General features: G+C 40.7%; 1 protein-coding gene across 1 annotated transcript in view; it reads left to right on the top strand.

Annotated features, from left to right (window-relative positions):
- The first annotated feature begins 543 nt into the window (after positions 1 to 543).
- Positions 544 to 15,890, top strand: part of LOC136987070 (talin-2-like) — a 56,763-nt gene continuing 41,416 nt past the window's right edge. Inside the window, 31 exon segments of the mRNA XM_067284706.1 lie at positions 544 to 1,306; positions 1,373 to 1,470; positions 1,564 to 1,693; positions 1,796 to 1,884; positions 1,961 to 2,030; positions 2,103 to 2,245; positions 2,318 to 2,445; positions 2,703 to 2,766; positions 2,847 to 2,951; positions 3,311 to 3,400; positions 3,469 to 3,534; positions 3,614 to 3,715; positions 3,779 to 3,855; positions 7,816 to 7,910; positions 7,991 to 8,079; positions 8,174 to 8,194; positions 8,265 to 8,517; positions 8,761 to 8,812; positions 8,888 to 9,041; positions 9,115 to 9,174; positions 9,177 to 9,218; positions 9,291 to 9,458; positions 9,622 to 9,723; positions 9,808 to 10,035; positions 10,136 to 10,267; positions 10,446 to 10,574; positions 10,645 to 10,758; positions 10,846 to 10,959; positions 12,140 to 12,274; positions 12,426 to 12,554; positions 15,509 to 15,592. Coding sequence (XP_067140807.1) covers positions 595 to 1,306; positions 1,373 to 1,470; positions 1,564 to 1,693; positions 1,796 to 1,884; positions 1,961 to 2,030; positions 2,103 to 2,245; positions 2,318 to 2,445; positions 2,703 to 2,766; positions 2,847 to 2,951; positions 3,311 to 3,400; positions 3,469 to 3,534; positions 3,614 to 3,715; positions 3,779 to 3,855; positions 7,816 to 7,910; positions 7,991 to 8,079; positions 8,174 to 8,194; positions 8,265 to 8,517; positions 8,761 to 8,812; positions 8,888 to 9,041; positions 9,115 to 9,174; positions 9,177 to 9,218; positions 9,291 to 9,458; positions 9,622 to 9,723; positions 9,808 to 10,035; positions 10,136 to 10,267; positions 10,446 to 10,574; positions 10,645 to 10,758; positions 10,846 to 10,959; positions 12,140 to 12,274; positions 12,426 to 12,554; positions 15,509 to 15,592 — 3,975 coding nt within the window. The 5' untranslated portion in view covers positions 544 to 594.

Below are 15,890 nucleotides of genomic sequence, written 5' to 3'. Positions count from 1 at the left end.
GCTTCCTTCTGCGTCGGTCGGGTGGTCCTCTCGGTCTTCCTCCGTCCTGTCCGCGTTTAACCCGGGTCCTCCCTCTCTCTTTGGCGAGTTCTCTCCAAAAACTCTTGAAAGCGCCGCGCGGAGTTCGGATTTCCTCCCGGAAATTGCGGAAGGGGACCCGAATCATTTGGCCGCCCGTCCCGTTTCCACTCTGGCGCTCGTCTACGTTTTTTCAGAAACGATCTTCGACCGTCGCGGAGAGAATTCGGTCGCGTTTCCCTCTTCGGTGGCTCCGTGCGAAGGGCGACGGAATACTTCCGTTTTTCTCTTCCGGATTTCGTCCGAAGAGTCCGTTCTTCTCTCGCTCTTCCGCTTTCCTCTCCCGGGCAGAACGAAGAGTAAATTGCAAACGCAAAGGAACCCGGACGTGGACGGAGGGAAGAGCCCCCTTCCGCCCAGTCGCTCCCCGTTCTCCAGCGAGAAAAACCGTGGGCCCACCCTCTGGGGACGGGGTTCCTCCTCCTTTTCCTCCCAGATTCCGTCGCCCCCGACGGGAGCGAGAAACGTCCTCTCCTCCCGCTGCGCAATGCGGCGGGTCCCGGGACGGGCTCCGCAATGCGACACGTTCCGAGACGGAGATCCGTCGGCGCCTCCCCGGTTCGTCGACCCCGGAGAGGGGAGCCCGCCGGCGGGCCCTCTCCCTCCCCCTTTCCCGCGGCGCCGCTCTTTCCTCCTCCCGGCGTGCTCGAAGGGGCCGCCAACCGGCTCCGGCCACGCGGCGGACGGGGATTGGACGCCGTTCCGCCCGCCGAAGCGCCGGCCGGGGTTTCGCCGACGAATGGGGCGGCGGGCCGTGGCGGAGGGAGGAGGAGCGGCCGCCCGTCGCCGGGCGGGAGAAGGCCGCATGCGCCGCCATGCGCGGACGGACATCGCGCAGCGGTCGGTGGGCCTGCGGGCAGGCCGAGCGCCGAGCGGTCATTGGGCCGGCGAACGGGCAGCGCGGCGGAAGGAAGATCGGTCGGTCCTCGGGCCCGGGGCCGCCGCGGTAAGTCCGGGAGCCCTTCCAGGTGCGGCGCCGCCGCAGCCGTCTCACCTGCCGCCCGGGCGCGCGGAGAAGCCGACTTCTTCCTCCCTCCGGGAAGAGGAGGACGGCCTTCTGACCGGCGATCTCTTCTCCCAGATAAAGCCCGAAGAATGGCGCTGTCGCTGAAGGTCGGCGTGGTGGAGAAGAACGTGGTCAAGACCATTCAGTTCGAACCCACCACCGTGGTGTACGACGCCTGCAGGATCGTCAGGGACAAGATCACCGAAGCCAACCTGGGACAACGTGAGTACCCTCTCCGCTCCGCCTCCCTTCCTCTCTCTCCGCGCCTAACCTCTCTTCTTCTTTCAGCCAAAGACTACGGCCTGTTCCTGGCCGACGAAGACCCCCGCAAGGGAGTTTGGCTCGAGCCCGGAAGGCAGTTAGAGTATTACCTGCTCAGGACCGGGGTGAGTCCGGGGTCGATCCGAGTTTCCTCTTCTTCCGGGATTACCGGAAGAAGAGGATTACCGTCTGACGCCGTTTTTCCCTCTCTTCCTCAGGATCTTCTGGAGTATCGGAGGAAGATCCGCCCTCTTCGAGTCAGGATGCTGGACGGGACGGTCAAGACCGTTCTGGTGGACGACAGCCAGCCCGTGGCCAACCTCATGGTCGTCGTCTGCACCAAGATAGGTGAGCCTCCCTTCCTCTCCTCCGTTCTCGCGGAGGAGAGGAAGGGCTCCGGTGGACCGCAGCGGACTCCTTCGTCTGGTTCAACCGCCCAATTTTTTGCAGGAATCACCAACCACGACGAGTTTTCCCTGGTCAGGGATCTTCCGGAGGAGATCAAGGAGAATTCCACCGGCACTCTCACTCTTAAAAAGGTTCGGCGCCCCTTCGCGCCCTTTGCTCCCTCTCGGCCTTTTCTTCCGCCCCAGCTAATTCGAGTTTCTCTCGCAGGAAAAGAAAGACAAGGAAAGAGACCAGAAGATGGAGCAGTTGAAGAAGAAGTTGAAGACCGACGACGATCGTAAGTCCCTCCGTCTTTACCTTTCCGCGGGATTTTCGGCACGGCTCCTACTTTTCTTTTTTTAACCGGCAGTGGACTGGGTGGATCATTCCATGACCCTGAGGGAACAGGGCATCAACGAGGAGGAAACCCTTCTGCTGAGGAGGAAGTTCTTCTTCTCCGACCAGAACGTCGATTCCCGCGATCCGGTCCAGCTCAACCTTCTCTACGTCCAGGTAGGTATTTCCCCCCTCTTCTCCCTCCTTCCCACCGGTTCGTACCCCGTTTCCATTGGAATTTCGTCGCAGGCTCGGGACGCCATTCTGAACGAGACCCACCCGGTGACGGTGGACCAGGCCTGCCAGTTCGCCGGCATCCAGTGCCAGATCCAGTTCGGGGACCACGTCGAGTCCAAACACAAACCCGGATTTCTAGAGTGAGTTTCTTCCTTACCTACTCGGGGGAAGTTGCGTCCGCGGGCCGAAGGGGGGAGAGGTAGAATCCGGAAATCGGGAGCGTGGAAATGGGTTTTCCTCCGTTTCGCGCGGAGGAACAGGGCGGTTCCTTGAGGTATGGGTGGATTCTTCCAAAAGAGCTCTTCACGTTCCTCCCGGTTAACCGGAAACTCTCCCTCTCCGTGGACGTGGAAGCATCGGAGGAATCCAAGGTTAAAATTCTCTTCCGTTTCCGCAGTTTGAAAGAGTTTCTGCCTAAGAACTTCTGCAAAATGAAGGGGATCGAGAAGAAAGTGTTCTCGGTGAGTACCCGACCGGACGGACCGGGCGTTTGGCCGTCTCCGGCCGAATATCGATTAATTTCGGGCGCTCTTCGTTTCAGGAACACAAGAACTACGCGGGCTTGGCCGAGTTGGACGCCAAAGTCAAGTACGTGTCTCTGGCCCGATCCCTCAAGACCTATGGAGTCACTTTCTTCCTGGTCAAGGTAGGACTCTACCGGGTTTCTTCCGCTCGAAAAACCGCCCGGGAAGAGGAGAACGGGCGATCCGTTCGTCGGTCGCCGCGCGTCGTGTTCGGAAATTTCGGTCCCCGGAAGGGGGGAGACTATTTTCTTCTCTCCCATTCCGGTCCGAAGAGGAATAAGTTCCGTTAAAGACGGGGAAGAAATTCCCGGAACGGATCGCCTCTCGTCTCTAATCGATTATCCGGCGTGTGGGAATTTTTCCGGAAGGGGTCCGCCAAACGCCGTTTATTCGGAAATATCCGGGCGGCGGAATTCGGAACGACTTGACGGCCGCCGGCCAGAGCGAATTTCTTTAATTTCGGGCGGGTTAACCTTTTCAGGAAAAGATGAAGGGGAAGAACAAGTTGGTCCCCCGCTTGTTGGGCGTCACCAAAGACAGCGTCCTGCGCCTGGACGAGAGGACCAAAGAGGTAAGTGGACCCGGCGCGTTTTTGGATGGGAAGAGTTGCCCGCTCCATCTCTCGCCTCCTCCTTTCAGATCATGAAGACCTGGCCTCTGACCACCGTCAGAAGATGGGCCGCTTCGCCCAACAGCTTCACTCTGGTGAGGACTCCACTTCCCTCCCCCTCTCGTTCGCCCTCCCTCCCGCCCGCCATTAATAAACTCGCTGTTTCTTCTCCAGGACTTCGGGGACTATTCGGACTCCTACTACTCGGTCCAGACGACGGAAGGGGAGCAAATCTCTCAACTCATCGCCGGTTACATCGACATCATTCTGAAAAAAGTAAGCCCACCCCCTAATTTTCTTTTAAGGATACAAACTGACGTTTCGCTCTGCCCTATCTAGAAAAAGGCCAAAGATCGCTTCGGGATCGAAGGAGACGAAGGATCCACCATGGTCGAAGACAGCGTGTCGCCCGCCAAGTACGTGGCTCTTCCTTTTTTTAAATTCCTACTATTAGTTCACATTCTCCCTGTATATATATACATATACTTTTTATTCATCCACTCAAGTTCAAATACATTGTTTTAAACTTGTAGTGGATGACACTTGATGTTAATACAGTTTTTTCAAATATTAATTCATTAATTAAATTTAATTAATTAATTTTAGTTTTATATGGGAAAAAATTTTTCTTATATAAGATATTTAGCATATGTATATACATATTTATATTAATTGTAATTATTTAATAAAAAGTTGGATCGGACGCGTTATTAACGCGCCGCGCCGCGCCGCCTCTTTCGCGCGCCATTCCGCCCCCAAAATTACGTAACGCGTATCGACCCCCTTAATTGTACTAGGGAATAAGTACGTACGTCGTAACTTTTAGAATGACGGCCGGTGTTAATTGTTAGGGCTAACTCTTATTTCGGTTAAACATTCGGTTAATTCGGTTCGTTACGTTACTCGGATACCGTCGATCTAAGCGATGGAGCGATGTCGGTTGCGTATCTTTTAATTTTCGCCGTTTTTTTCCTTATTGTCGAGGAGTTTTGGTGCTGGATGTTCCTAATTATTACCGTAGGAAGTTTCTTCCCCTCCGGTTTTATAAGCGTGCCGAGTCCTTCTACCGTCGGGATCTCCAAACTTTTTCGACAGTCGACCCCTTCGAAGATTCCCCCACGTTTTATTGGCCCTTTCTCTTTTTATTTATTTTTTTGCTAATTAAATTCGTTGGGCCGTTATTAATCCACGTCGCCGTTTACGTAGAAAAGATGTACTTACCGTGCGCAAATTTACCACGTTCCCAATTGTCGTATACATTACCCGTTGGACTCGCAATTTTTAACCCCCCCCCGGGGATCGACGTGGATGGCTTTGGGGATCCCCGTTCTACGGAGATACGTTTCGACCGGGTCTATCCGTACGTAGAGGTGCCGAATCTCGCCACCGGAGACACACGAAGCCTCAAACTCTGATTTCGTGTCGGATTGGAGCGTCTGTAACGCCCGAATATGGTCCAGTTACCGTTATAAAAGACCTCCCGGAAGGCATTATTCCCCGCGTAATGACCATCATAAACGCATACGACTGCTATTACGTGACAATTACGTCACACATTGCCTAGAAGCTCGTGCCCAACTAGATACTAGCAAGGTTGAGACCGAAGTTTTAAACGCGAAAACGTGTACGTCGGACGTTCGGCGCCGCTTTCCTGTAAGCCTAGAAGTTTGACAATGGCGTTTGGAAAGTCAGTGGAATCACGCTCGACATTCCAAACGCCATTGTCAAACTTCTAGGCTTACAGGAAAGCGTCGCCGAACGTCCGACGTACACGTTTTCGCGTTTAAAACTTCGGCTTCAACTTCGCTACTACAAGACAATACAAGACTTGGCCTCGAAAACGAGGAAATCGCTTTTGACCAACAAATAACTACGGTAGTACCCCACTAAATTCGACGAAAATTTGCTAGGGTTTCGAACGATGCTTCGGAGTTCGATCCGTAAACGCCAGAGTCATCTCTCGCTCTCGCGTCACGCTCGTACGTTTATGGCACGTTTGGTTATATATATTGCGTGTTTTTCGTCGATTTTAATGGCATCTTTCTCAAACGCGTTACGAACCTCTGTTACTGTTTATACGGCGTTATTATATCCTTTCCGAAATTCGCAGAGTAGCTTTCTATCCGAAGACATTTCGACTCGATTTTATTAAAGTATGGCGTAAAAAGTTTAAAATAAGCTTTTAAACAAAGGATGCAATCTCTCGTTAGCGATGACTTGTTAAATTTCGCGACTGTTACGATTAAATCGCACGACTGTACTAAGTAACGGCTGCTGTTGTTAAAAATATGCATAAACTTTCAGTAACCTACGCCACCAGTAAGGTCAATTTTCATTTTATTATACATTATTTATGTATTTTATTTACTGTTTCCGTGTTTTAATTTATTATTAGGGCATGTAATTGTGTTATTTTTACATTAAATAATGTGTATCGGCAGTTATAAGTCTATCGAAATGGGTGTCGTTCGGGGTCTGGGAATGAATTAATTCGCTTTCCCTTATTTTTTATGGGAAAATTGCTTTGGAGTTGGAACGACCGCCTGGAATGAATTATGTTCGAAGTACGAGGCACCATCGTAGGCCTAGGTAAAAATTGTTGCGTGGGATAGTGGGAGGGAATTGTTCATTAGTTGCTTTTATATTTGCAGAATAGGCTAGAAGTAGTGAATCATCTGTTGTTTGTTGGTGGTGAAATTTGGGGGACCCTCGGGGATTAGGAAAAGGGCGATCCTGACAAAAGAATGAGCCTGTGCCCCGAGTGTTTCGGTGTATGGGTGCCCCCGTGCTGGCTATTTATCTTTGTTATTTTCTACTCTATGGATAATGAGCTTGGCGTTTCGACGGATTCTGGCCGCAGTTGCAAATCCTTTCCCTTGTTTGTGGAGAAACCGACTCGTTCTCTGTCGTGCGTAGTTTCCTTCTATTTGCAATATGCCGACTTTCTGTCACCCGTGTTGGATAAATAAAAGTGAGCTTCGTTCGGTGTTATTGCCTATTTGATTCTTCTAGTGAGGGGAAGTGCTCGTCAAACTTCCCGGAAATGGTTTTCCTTTGCTTTTGACGACAGGAGTGAACCCCGAACGTTGGCTTTTCCGACTGACTCGCAATGGAGCTTAGTTTTGATTTTGCCGATTTCTTGTTTGAGAAAGCTTTTTCAATTAATGGGTATTCCTTCTTTGTCTGTCTGGCCATCTTTCTCGCCACTTCTGTTGAGGTTTGTTTGGCAATACCAAAAGACCGGATGATTGCTTAGATAACTATGGCTTTTGTCCAAGAAGCTTACTAAAGTACACTTTATGTGCCTTATGACCATCAATTTTACATGTAGCAATAACCTGAGAATATGAATAATTTAAATTGCAATAACAATGGACGATAGCATTGCGATTAAAATATGCCCTCGTGTTCCTTAGAAATATTTTGCTTTGAAACTGTGTTGTAACATGTTGCTGGAATGCCACAGTTTTTTTTTCCAATTATTTGTTCAAAATTAATGGATTAAACATTTTGGATAAACCTTACTTTTTAAGTATTTTCATTGTGACCCTCTGTGTGTCCGATAAATACATATGCGACCTCGGTTCTAATTGTAATACTGGCTAAATAATATTGACAGTGTGTGGTTTAGCATTGTTGCGTGCAGAAACTGTTTTACATTATAAAGCGATACACCAACCAAAGCCGTTGGCTTTGGTTGGTGTATCGCTTTATAATGTAAAACATGTTTCTGCATGCAACATGTGTAAAACATCTTTACTGCATGCAAACATGTGTAAAACATCTTTACTACACCCGATACATGTTAAGCTATACACCAACCAAAGTCACTGGCTTTGGTTGGTGTATAGCTTAACATGTATCGGGTGTAGTAAAGATGTTTGATCATTATAAAGCGTTGGATATTTTTCACAAATGGCACAACAAAGGTTTTTATTCTGAAAATCTTGGTGTGTTGTGTTTCGGGTGCAAAATATGCAAATATACATTTTGTGTTTGGAATAATATAAATAAAACAAGATTCGTATCTCTTGATACAGCTCTTGTTTTATTTATTTGCTTTAAAGTGATTGTCAGTGACAGACTTAATAAGACGTAAAAAAGAATTGAGACCGACGGAGCCTGTCACTACATACCGAGGCTGGTCGTAGCACTTCGAAGGACACAACTGGCTTATTTTACAGAAATATGTATGGGGAAAAAAGTGGGAAGAATTCTATGAATTAAATGATCATCCCTTGTATTTAATATAGATATTAAATTTCTTTCTTTTTTTCGTTAATACAATAATATTTTATTTTATATTAACATATTATCATGTTCTATAGTATATTTTAAAATATGCCATTAAGTTTGATGACAATTTTTCTTAACAGAGCTACCATTCTTCAAAATACACCAGCTGCCAAACCATCTCATCCAACTTCGGGGTCGATAGCTCTCCCGGCAGTCATGAGACCTGGAGCAAACGGTGCTATATATTAAGATGTCGTTATTAATTGAGAAGAGCAGTTCAACCAATTAATTTATATTTTTATATCTTTTTTGTAGGAGCTCAACCTTATACGGCTGGTCAGATGCAAGGAGCTCAGTTCGGAGAAATAAAAGGTCAAGCTCATACGGCATATTCTCCCAAAACGGTAAGTTTGACATATAATTTTATTTTCTAGAATAAAAAGTAGCTTAAGGTAGAGAAAGTATATGTAAAGTTTGAAATTTTTCATGCTTTACTAGTTGATGAAATTTAGTAAGAAGGTGAGATTGATTTTAAGTAAATAAATTTTCAATAAAATAAAATTATTAATTAAATATACTCTGTTTAAAGCCTCAACATCCGAGAGTTCACAGTGCCATGTCGGAGCCTCAGAGAGCTCTGTTGAGTACGATCGGAGCCGGAAGAGAAGCGATAGATTCCGCTCAGAAAGAATTACAGTCTCGTATACAGTTACCCGACTTGGGTACGGATCCGGCATCCCTGCAGTGGAAACAGAATACGATGGACGTTAAGAAACAAAACGTATCTTCTCAAGTGGCAGCTATGAATGCTGCAACTGCTCAAGTCATCACTTTAACATCAGGTAAGATGTAATTTTTAGTTGTGAGATTTTTAGCATAGTTTTTAAGACAAAGAATCTTGCTCTATGTACAAGAAGTTCAAACAAACATTCAAAATATTTTTGACAGAAATTTATTTTTTATACTGTTTAATGCAAAAATTATAAAGTATATTTAATCAAACTTTCTCAAAACATTTTCCATTATAATGCTAAACAATAGATTTATTGTTGATAATTAATCTGTAGATAATTAATATCTAATAGGTCCACCAGAAGAAGTCGATCATCCTGCTGTAGGAGCTGCAATATCAACAATGTAAGTTTTAAGAATTAATTCATTTATAAATCAACTTTTCAATAAGATATTAATGCAATAAATTTCATCAAACAGAGCCACCAATTTGACAGAAATGTCTAAAGATGTTAAGATGATTGCGGCTCTAATGGACGACGATTTAACCGGAGACAAGTTGATCGATGCCACTCGTAATTTATGTTCGGCATTTTCCGATCTGTTGAAGGCCGCCGAACCGGAAAGCAAAGAGGTATTCGAATTAAATACTCTTAACACGAAATTGTAAAACATTCACTTTTAATAACCGTCAAAATGTCTTACAGCCGCGACAAAATCTGTTGAATGCTGCAAGTCGCGTCGGAGAAGCTAGTCATGCAGTATTATATATACTATCGGTGAAGAAGATGGTATTGATAAAGAAGCACAGGTTATAGAGAGTTTGTTTTTTATCTTAATAAATAATTAAATAGAGAAATAATTATATATTCATTTATTTTAGGATATCCTCTTGGGATTAGCAAAAAGAGTAGCAAATTCAACAGCAAATCTTGTATTGAAAGCCAAAAATGTAGCAAGTAAATGTGACGATCAAGCCGTACAAAACAAAGTCATTAATGCCGCAACTCAGTGTGCATTGGCTACTTCACAGCTTGTTGCTTGTGCAAAAGTAATTGTAAATTCTTGTTAAACTTTATATTTAAAACTTTTTAATTAAAGCACTATAGTTTAAATTCTTTTAATTGACAATTATTATTCTTATTTTGCCCTTCTTATTCTTATTTTAAACCCTTGCAAAGATTAAGTTGTATTTAAAGATAACACTTTTCTAGGTTGTTGCTCCCACAATAAACAATCCCAACTGTCGTCAACAACTAATTGAAGCAACAAAAGAAGTTGCCAAAGCCGTTGACGGTATTTTGAAAGCATGTCAGGTATTTTCAAAATTCACGTGTTGAAACTGTTTGTTTAATTTTGCATGAAGATAGTTTTATTTAAGCATATTTTATAATATCTAGGAAGCTACCGACGACGAAAAATTGTTGAGAGATTCGGCGACAGCAGTTACACAAGTAAACGAAGCTTTGTCGGATCTTTTAAATCACGTTCGAACATTTCCAGAAAAGGGGGCCAGAACCTCTGTTCACGATGGTGCGGTGGACACAATTCTCGATGCCACGGACAGGTTGTTCAGTAGTACCGGCGATGCTACGGAGATGGTTCGTCAGGCTAAAATATTGGCAAAGGTAAATTTTTTTCTAAATTTAATTTAAAAATTGACTATGAAAACTGACATTTTATAAATTATGTTTTTATTAATATTTCTGTAAATTTATTTAATTCTAGGCAACATCTCATTTGATTGGATCTATCAAGGGTGAAGCCGAAACACAGCCGGATTCCGACGTCCAAAAAAGATTGCTGGCTGCTGCAAAATTATTAGCTGATGCTACTTCTAAAATGGTTGAAGCTGCTAAGGTATATTTTGTTAAGAGATCCAATCGAAGCATAAGTGTGTTTTGTAAATAAAATTTAATTACATAAATTAAAATAATACGAATTTTAATAAATGGACCCAATACCTATAATAAGATTGAATGTAAAAATAACATATAACAACAGATATTGACAATTCTTAACATATCTGTTTATTTAGGGATGTGCCAGTAATCCACACGATTCTGAATCGCAAGCGGCACTCCGTCGGGCAGCAGAAGAGCTGCGAAGTGCCACCAATGCGGCCGCCAGTAATGCGCTGAAGCGAAAACTTATACACAGACTCGAAGTAAGTGACTTAATACAAAATTTTATTTTAAGTAGTGTAATTGATATTTGATATTTAATAAATATTACAGAATGCTGCAAAACATGCTGCCGCAATGGCAACACAAAACATTGCAGCGGCTCAAGGTGTACGTCCCCACAATAACAATCAAGTTACTCAAGGGGAATTAATGGATAGTTGTAGAGTAAGTTAAAGATATAATTTACACTTCACAAATATATAACTGAAAATTTTACAAATATATAATCTAAATATACTTAATTTTAAATAGGAAGTAGCTGAAGTTATTCCTCATGTGGTCCAAGGTGTTAAAGGTACTATGGCAGATATTGATAATCCCAATGCCCAGATGACTCTAATAAATGCTTGTGAACAAATGATTCAGGTTAGTGCAACTTTTATGTATTATATATATTACGTACGTTTGCAGCCGCCACACGTAGATGCCATCGTCGAGCAGTGTCGAAAGACATTATCCCAATTAAGTGCCGAATTTGAATTAGAAAAAACAAAAAATGGAACACCATGTTGAAAAAGTAAAGTTGCAAGCTCCAACATTCTAAGTGCTAATGCTTGCATTGTATACTTATATGTATTTATATATTGCACAGTCAAACATGCAAAGTAGCCCTAGTGACAAGTTCCTGTTCTGGTGAATAATAAAGTTGTTTGGGGTAGTATATATCAACTTAGTCAGACATTCACGCTATCCATAATCAGTTAAAAGGAGTTCTGATAACAATTAAAAAATGGGGAAATAATTCTTAAGGGGTGCAAAAAGTAGGACTTGCATGTGGGCCTGAGATACTTTAGCAGCAGTACTACATACATTTTATGCTGCTTTGTGGAATACAACGTGGTTCTGTTTCAAGCATCCTTTTTTCTGTCATGTACATTAATTCTACCTTAAATAACCTGCATTCTAAAGTCCTTATCTATGATACTCAATGGATTCATAGCAACCCATGACTGTTACAAATTTATTTAACTATTCCTCACATAGACTATATATCAACGATTGTATTCTTCATGTAGGAAAGGCACATAGCAATGGTTTTACCATTATTAACAGTAAAACCCTTGCTATGTGCTCTTCCTATGTGTTTTCCAGTATAAAATTAATAACAGTTATTTCTTCTGTTCATTCTGTTAGTGATTTAGGAGCGATATTTGATGATAAACTTTCCTTCAAATATTTTATACAAAAATTACTTAAACATCTCACTTATATACATAATTTTTATTCTTTGAAGTACTTGAATTCGGCACCACACTCGATTTAATACTGATTTCGGAGACATACGAATGGTGGCACTAAATGAAGTTTGACAATGTATAGATTTGAATACAGAAGCAATACTTTTTCACAAAAATTATTTATCTAAATATGGAAAGTAAAAACTATAAATATTTGTAATGGATCCACAGCTTACACTTCTTTTAATGTCTACCATTGTATATTTATTGACACATCTTTGTATATACTACTAAATTTTTATAAAGATTCTGTAAATCATGATTTGAAGTAGATATTTTAAAATAATTATAATTTCTTTTTGCAACAGCCCTGCAATAAAATGATTACTTCTTCAAAAGCTGCTCTCCCGACAGTTGCCGATCAATCATCTTCTATGCAACTTAGTAACGCTCTCAGACAAATGGCAGCAGCTCTTGCAGAACTCAGATCTGCAATTATCAAGGTAGTTAAAGTTATTAATTATACTAAATAATAATAATCATAAATATGTATGAATTTTTCTTAATCTTTTCGAAATGTTTCAATTTTTAAATATTTATCCAAAAGAAAGAAAGATTGTTGCGTAACCGAATAAGAAATGTATTAATTTTCAGGCACAGGAAGCGTGCGGAACATTGGAAATTAACAGTGCATTGGAACAAATTCACGATTTAAATGAAGAATTATTAGCTATCAAGAAAGCTGCTTTGTCGTCGAACCTGAAACCGTTACCCGGCGAATCGGTAATTGAATCTAATTTGAAAGATAAACGAAGTATAATTTATTATTATTGTTTAAAATATTTTTCTGCATTTTTGTTTCGTTTCGCATCATAGACTGTTAGAAACTAGGCATTTTATTAGATATGCCTAGTTTCATTAGACACAGACTGAAATACACACCTGTTTTTCAATATTCACACAAACCAAATTTGCATTTCAAGAAGCGATCACAAAAACTAGACAGATTCCGAAACAAATGTCTATTACCAGATGTGCTAATGCTTTGAGAAATTGCTAGATGCTTCTTAAAATCAGAAATTTAGGCATACAGCTATGACATACACATATTTGTATCGTAATTGTTCTGTAAGAAAATATAAATAGGTCCACTAGTGTACAGTCACGCGATCATACGAATAGCTAAAGTTTCTAGCAGTTTCCATTACTTTTTTAATGCTATCAACATTTCTCTTGATTGTTATTACAGTGGAAGAACTATATCTAAATTCCTACAAAGAATAGGACATAGTTACTTATCCTTGATTTGTCTAATTTGGATTTGTTAGTGTTTTAGTCACATTTTCACTAGTAATTTTTTTTCACCCTTATGATTTACACATGGTTTTGTTCCTATTATTTGTTTTAAATTTTTTTTTTATAAATTTGTGTATTAAATGTAATATTAATGTGTTCAAGCACAGCATTATAAAAGCATGCTGTTTTCAACTTTACAAATCAACAATGACTATTTATTTGATGAGCTACTGTAAAATGTATTGCATAAAGATTGTACATATAAAATATATACTCAAAGGAGGCTTTGCAAAGACTAGTAGCACTATATAAGTATATTTTTTGGTAGCAAAAGTTTCAGTATTGAATTTTCCACAACTGTCGACATTATCATCTCCATAAATTTTAAATAAACAAAATATTACATTGCTGTGTGATAAGTGGGAGCTGCTAATAGTTCTTTTGCATTTTCTTAAATATTTTTCAAGGCGTCTTTGCCTCATCGTCGGGTCATTTTTTAAAATACTGTAATGGATTTGAACATAGAACATTTCTTACTGCATCGGATGTGGTCCTGCATGATCAGTTTGTATCACGAGTTAGGGTCGATTGAATCGCCTTCAAATTTGATCATTTTTGGGTCTGGATCTGGCCATGCAAGTTGTTCCCTTGATTTCATTTTGACTTTCTTGCATTATTTTTTCTAGTTAATCATTTTTAGGAGCCAAATCCAGAGATTTAAGCAGTTTCATTTTTGTTTTTTTGTTCAAAACTGGTGCTCTATATGTGGCTGTGTCAGTTCCTCCACCATTCTTTCAGCACCATTAAAAACATCAAATTGAAAACAGATAATGGAGGAAATGTCACAAGAAGGTCAAAACAACAAGGCCGGACCTTGTTTCAAAGATGGAACTTGAATGTGATGCGATCAACACGTGACTGGTGACGCAATCGATCTTGTACGGTGACGTTTATTTATCAATCTAAATTAAATAGAATCACTGAACCAATTTTCAGTTGGAATATCAACAATTCTTATATTTTTTTATAATAAAACTTTTATGCAAAATGCAAATGCTTTTTTAATGTTCAAATTTGATATTCTAATAATATTATAGCTAAGGGTTTAATTACTGCTACATTGGATATGCTACTTGCTAGCATGCAAACATCCAAAAGAGTGAACAAGTTCATACACACACAGAGAGTACCAATTACACTAGGCTACTAAATTTGCTTGTAATTCACTTATTACTTAGTAGTAGCAAGATACATAGCACTGCAGCATTGCCAGCGGTGGCATAATTTCACCAAGTGCAGCAATTTTTAGTTCGTTTAATCCATTTAATAGCAATGGTGTAAAACTTATCTTAAAGTAGCAGTCTTATTCCCATATTCTTCTCCTTCTCTTTTTTTCATCCATCTCCTTTTCAAGTCTTTCTTTTAGAATAGAAACAACTGTTATAACTCCCGCTCGAACTACTGCTGTAGACACATCATCTGTGTTACTTGCTGCAAATAATTACATGGTGTCGTAGTCAGAGAGTAAACGTGTGAGCAATTAGCGACAAAAGTAGCCCTGTCTTTAACTTTAATCATAGATAAGTTATCAAAAGTTTACTAATAGAACTAAAGTAAAATATCAATTTAATGGTTTGGTTTATTTATTTGGTTATGGCAATATGATAGGTGGGTGATCTGCCAAGAGGGATGCCTCCTGGGATGTCTGTTATGGGAAACTAGCCCCCTATTTAGGTGTTACTAATGCGAAGAAAATCTGGAAAACTCCATGTGGCCAGCCAGTCCCGTGGCCAAACTCGCAACCAACTACCAGCATTTGGTGATTTATCCACTCGGCCACTGATGGGCTCAATTTAACAGACCAATTCAGGCAAGGGGGGTGTCTGTTAAAGCCAAAAGCCCAGTATATAATAAAGTAGGTTTTCCAAATGCTTGTTAAAAATCCATAGTTCTGAGACCATAATAAACGAGTATGTGATATAAATCAAAATAGACAGACAAACATTTTTTGGAAAATACTCTTTAATTAAGTCTTGGATTTGAAAACAAATATAAAAAGCATTTTAAAATTAACAGGATGTTAATTTTTCACATAAGATATGGACCGGAAATTTTGTCTATTAAATCTGAAGTCTGTTAAATCAAGGTTTTACTGTAATTTCATTGAGCTAGTTTAATAGCAAGAAAATTCATCACAGTGGCTACAAAACTTGCCCAAAATAATTGAATCTTGTAAGAATTACTGATTAATACTAGGAACAACTTTCTATGCATATTAGAAATGTTAGATTGTTTAACTATATAGTTTTTTCAATCTAGAAATGTCATCTGTAGTTATAGAATTGTAATTAAAATTTTTATATAATTTCTTATTATAATAATTTTTTCTTTAGTTTTGAAATTTATTACAAACTTAATTTATAAATTTTAACGTATTTTAGATTGAAACATCGTCATTACAATTAGGAGCCATTTCCAAAGTAGTCGGATCGGCGATGGCACAACTATTAACTGCTGCTTCACAGGTAATTGTATTCGGTTAAGACTTTATTTATTAATGTCGGGTGAGAGAATAGCAGAAGCTTATTACGTTTCCCCTGCACGGCAAGACAAACAAACAAATACAAAAACAACATACAAAATGAAACTCAAAGCATATTACAAAATAAGGCAGCAGGGTTCATTAAGGTATTGTCATCTTTCATAGTTGAATATAATTATTCTCATAAGATTTTGGCATTACATTTATATATGTATAAATCCAGTGTATCTTATCCAATAGTTTTCTTAGTTAGAAATAGATATGTCAATTAAGTGCTTTTA

This window comes from Centruroides vittatus, unplaced genomic scaffold (genome assembly GCF_030686945.1).
Source record: "Centruroides vittatus isolate TY-2023 unplaced genomic scaffold, ASM3068694v2 scaffold_1444, whole genome shotgun sequence".
NCBI lineage: Eukaryota > Metazoa > Arthropoda > Arachnida > Scorpiones > Buthidae > Centruroides > Centruroides vittatus.
This window is presented reverse-complemented; position numbering and strand designations above follow the sequence as displayed.